The following is a 1371-nucleotide window of genomic DNA, read 5'->3' on the forward strand; positions in this document are numbered from 1 at the left end:
GGGGGCATGGTCGTCGCGCGAGCCGGGCGCGTCCTCGTGCAAGACACGTGTGTCCTCGTGCAAGGGCGTTGTCGTGGATCCTGGTGCGAGGCCTCGGGGTGTCTTTGTTGGTCCTCGTGCGAGGCACGTGCGTCCACGTGCACCCTGGTGCAAAACGCGTGTGTCCCAACGCGTCCTCGTGCGAGACCTCGTGCAAGGCGGTGGGGTCTCGTGTGGGCTCTGGGCGTCTTGGTGTGTCCTTGTGCGAGCTGTGAGCGTTCTTGTGTGCTGTTGTGTGAGCTAGACGTAGCTGGGTGTGGGTTCTGGGTGTCCTGGTGCAGCCTCGTGCAAGCTCTGGGTGTCCTCGTGCATCCTTGTGTGAGTTGTGTGTATCCTGGTGTGGGTTCCATGTGTCCTGGTGCATTCTCATGCTCCTTGTGTGAGTTGTGTGTATCCGGGTGTGGGTTCTAGGTGTCCTGGTGCATCCTTGTGCATGCTCTGGGTGCCCTCGTGCATCCTTGTGTGAGCTGTGTGAATCCGGGTGTGGGTTACGAGTGTCCTGGTGTTTCCTCGTGCAAGCTCTGGGTGTCCTCGTGCACCTTGTGTGAGTTGTGTGCATCCAGGTGTGGGTTCTAGGTGTCCTCATGCATCCTCATGCAAGTTCTGGGTGTCCTTGTGCATCCTTGTGTGAGTTGTGTGTACCCAGGTGAGGGTTCTAGGTGTCCTTGTGCATCCTCGTGCACCTTGTGTGAGTTGTGTGCATCCAGGTGTGGATTCTAGGTGTCCTGGTGCATCCTCGTGCAAGTTCTGGGTGTCCCTGTGCACCTCGTGTCAGTTGTGTGCATCCAGGTGTGGGGTCTGGGTGTCCTCGTGCATTCTCGTGTGAACTCGTGCATCCTTTGTATGAGCTACGTGTATATGGGTGTGAGTTCTGCGTGTCCTGGTGCACCCTCTTGTGAGCTGTGTGCACCCTGGTGCATCCTCGTGCGAGCTGGGTGCACCCGTATGCATTCTCTGGGTGCCGTGGTGCATCCTCGTGTGAGCTGGTTGGCTCCTTGTGCATCATGGTGTGAACCATGTCTGTCCTGGCATGTCCTCGTGCAACCCGGGTGCATCCTCATGAACCCCTTGTGCAAACCGTGATCCCTCTTGCCTGATAAAGTTGTGGCACATACCTCCTCGTGCGAGTCAGGAGGATCCCTCGTGCAAGGCGGGCACGCCCACGTGCAAACCACACGTGCACGCCACACCCCCACCCTCGTGCAACCCTGGTGCGAGGGGCACGAGGCCGTGTGTTCCCACGCCAGCACGAGGATCGCACGCTTTGGTGCTCCGGCGTGCGATCCTCGTGCGATCCTTGGGCCGCCAGCGCCGCACCGCGCTCATTTGCAT

The 1371-nt window shown here is 59.5% G+C and overlaps 1 protein-coding gene across 1 annotated transcript in view; it reads left to right on the forward strand.

Annotated features, from left to right (window-relative positions):
• The first annotated feature begins 6 nt into the window (after positions 1-6).
• Positions 7-1371, forward strand: part of LOC110391984 (hypoxia-inducible factor 3-alpha-like) — a 12473-nt gene continuing 11108 nt past the window's right edge. The window contains exon 1 of the mRNA XM_021383931.1: positions 7-127. Coding sequence (XP_021239606.1) covers positions 7-127 — 121 coding nt within the window. The remainder of the gene's footprint in view (positions 128-1371) is intronic.

This window comes from Numida meleagris, unplaced genomic scaffold (genome assembly GCF_002078875.1).
Source record: "Numida meleagris isolate 19003 breed g44 Domestic line unplaced genomic scaffold, NumMel1.0 unplaced_Scaffold702, whole genome shotgun sequence".
NCBI lineage: Eukaryota > Metazoa > Chordata > Aves > Galliformes > Numididae > Numida > Numida meleagris.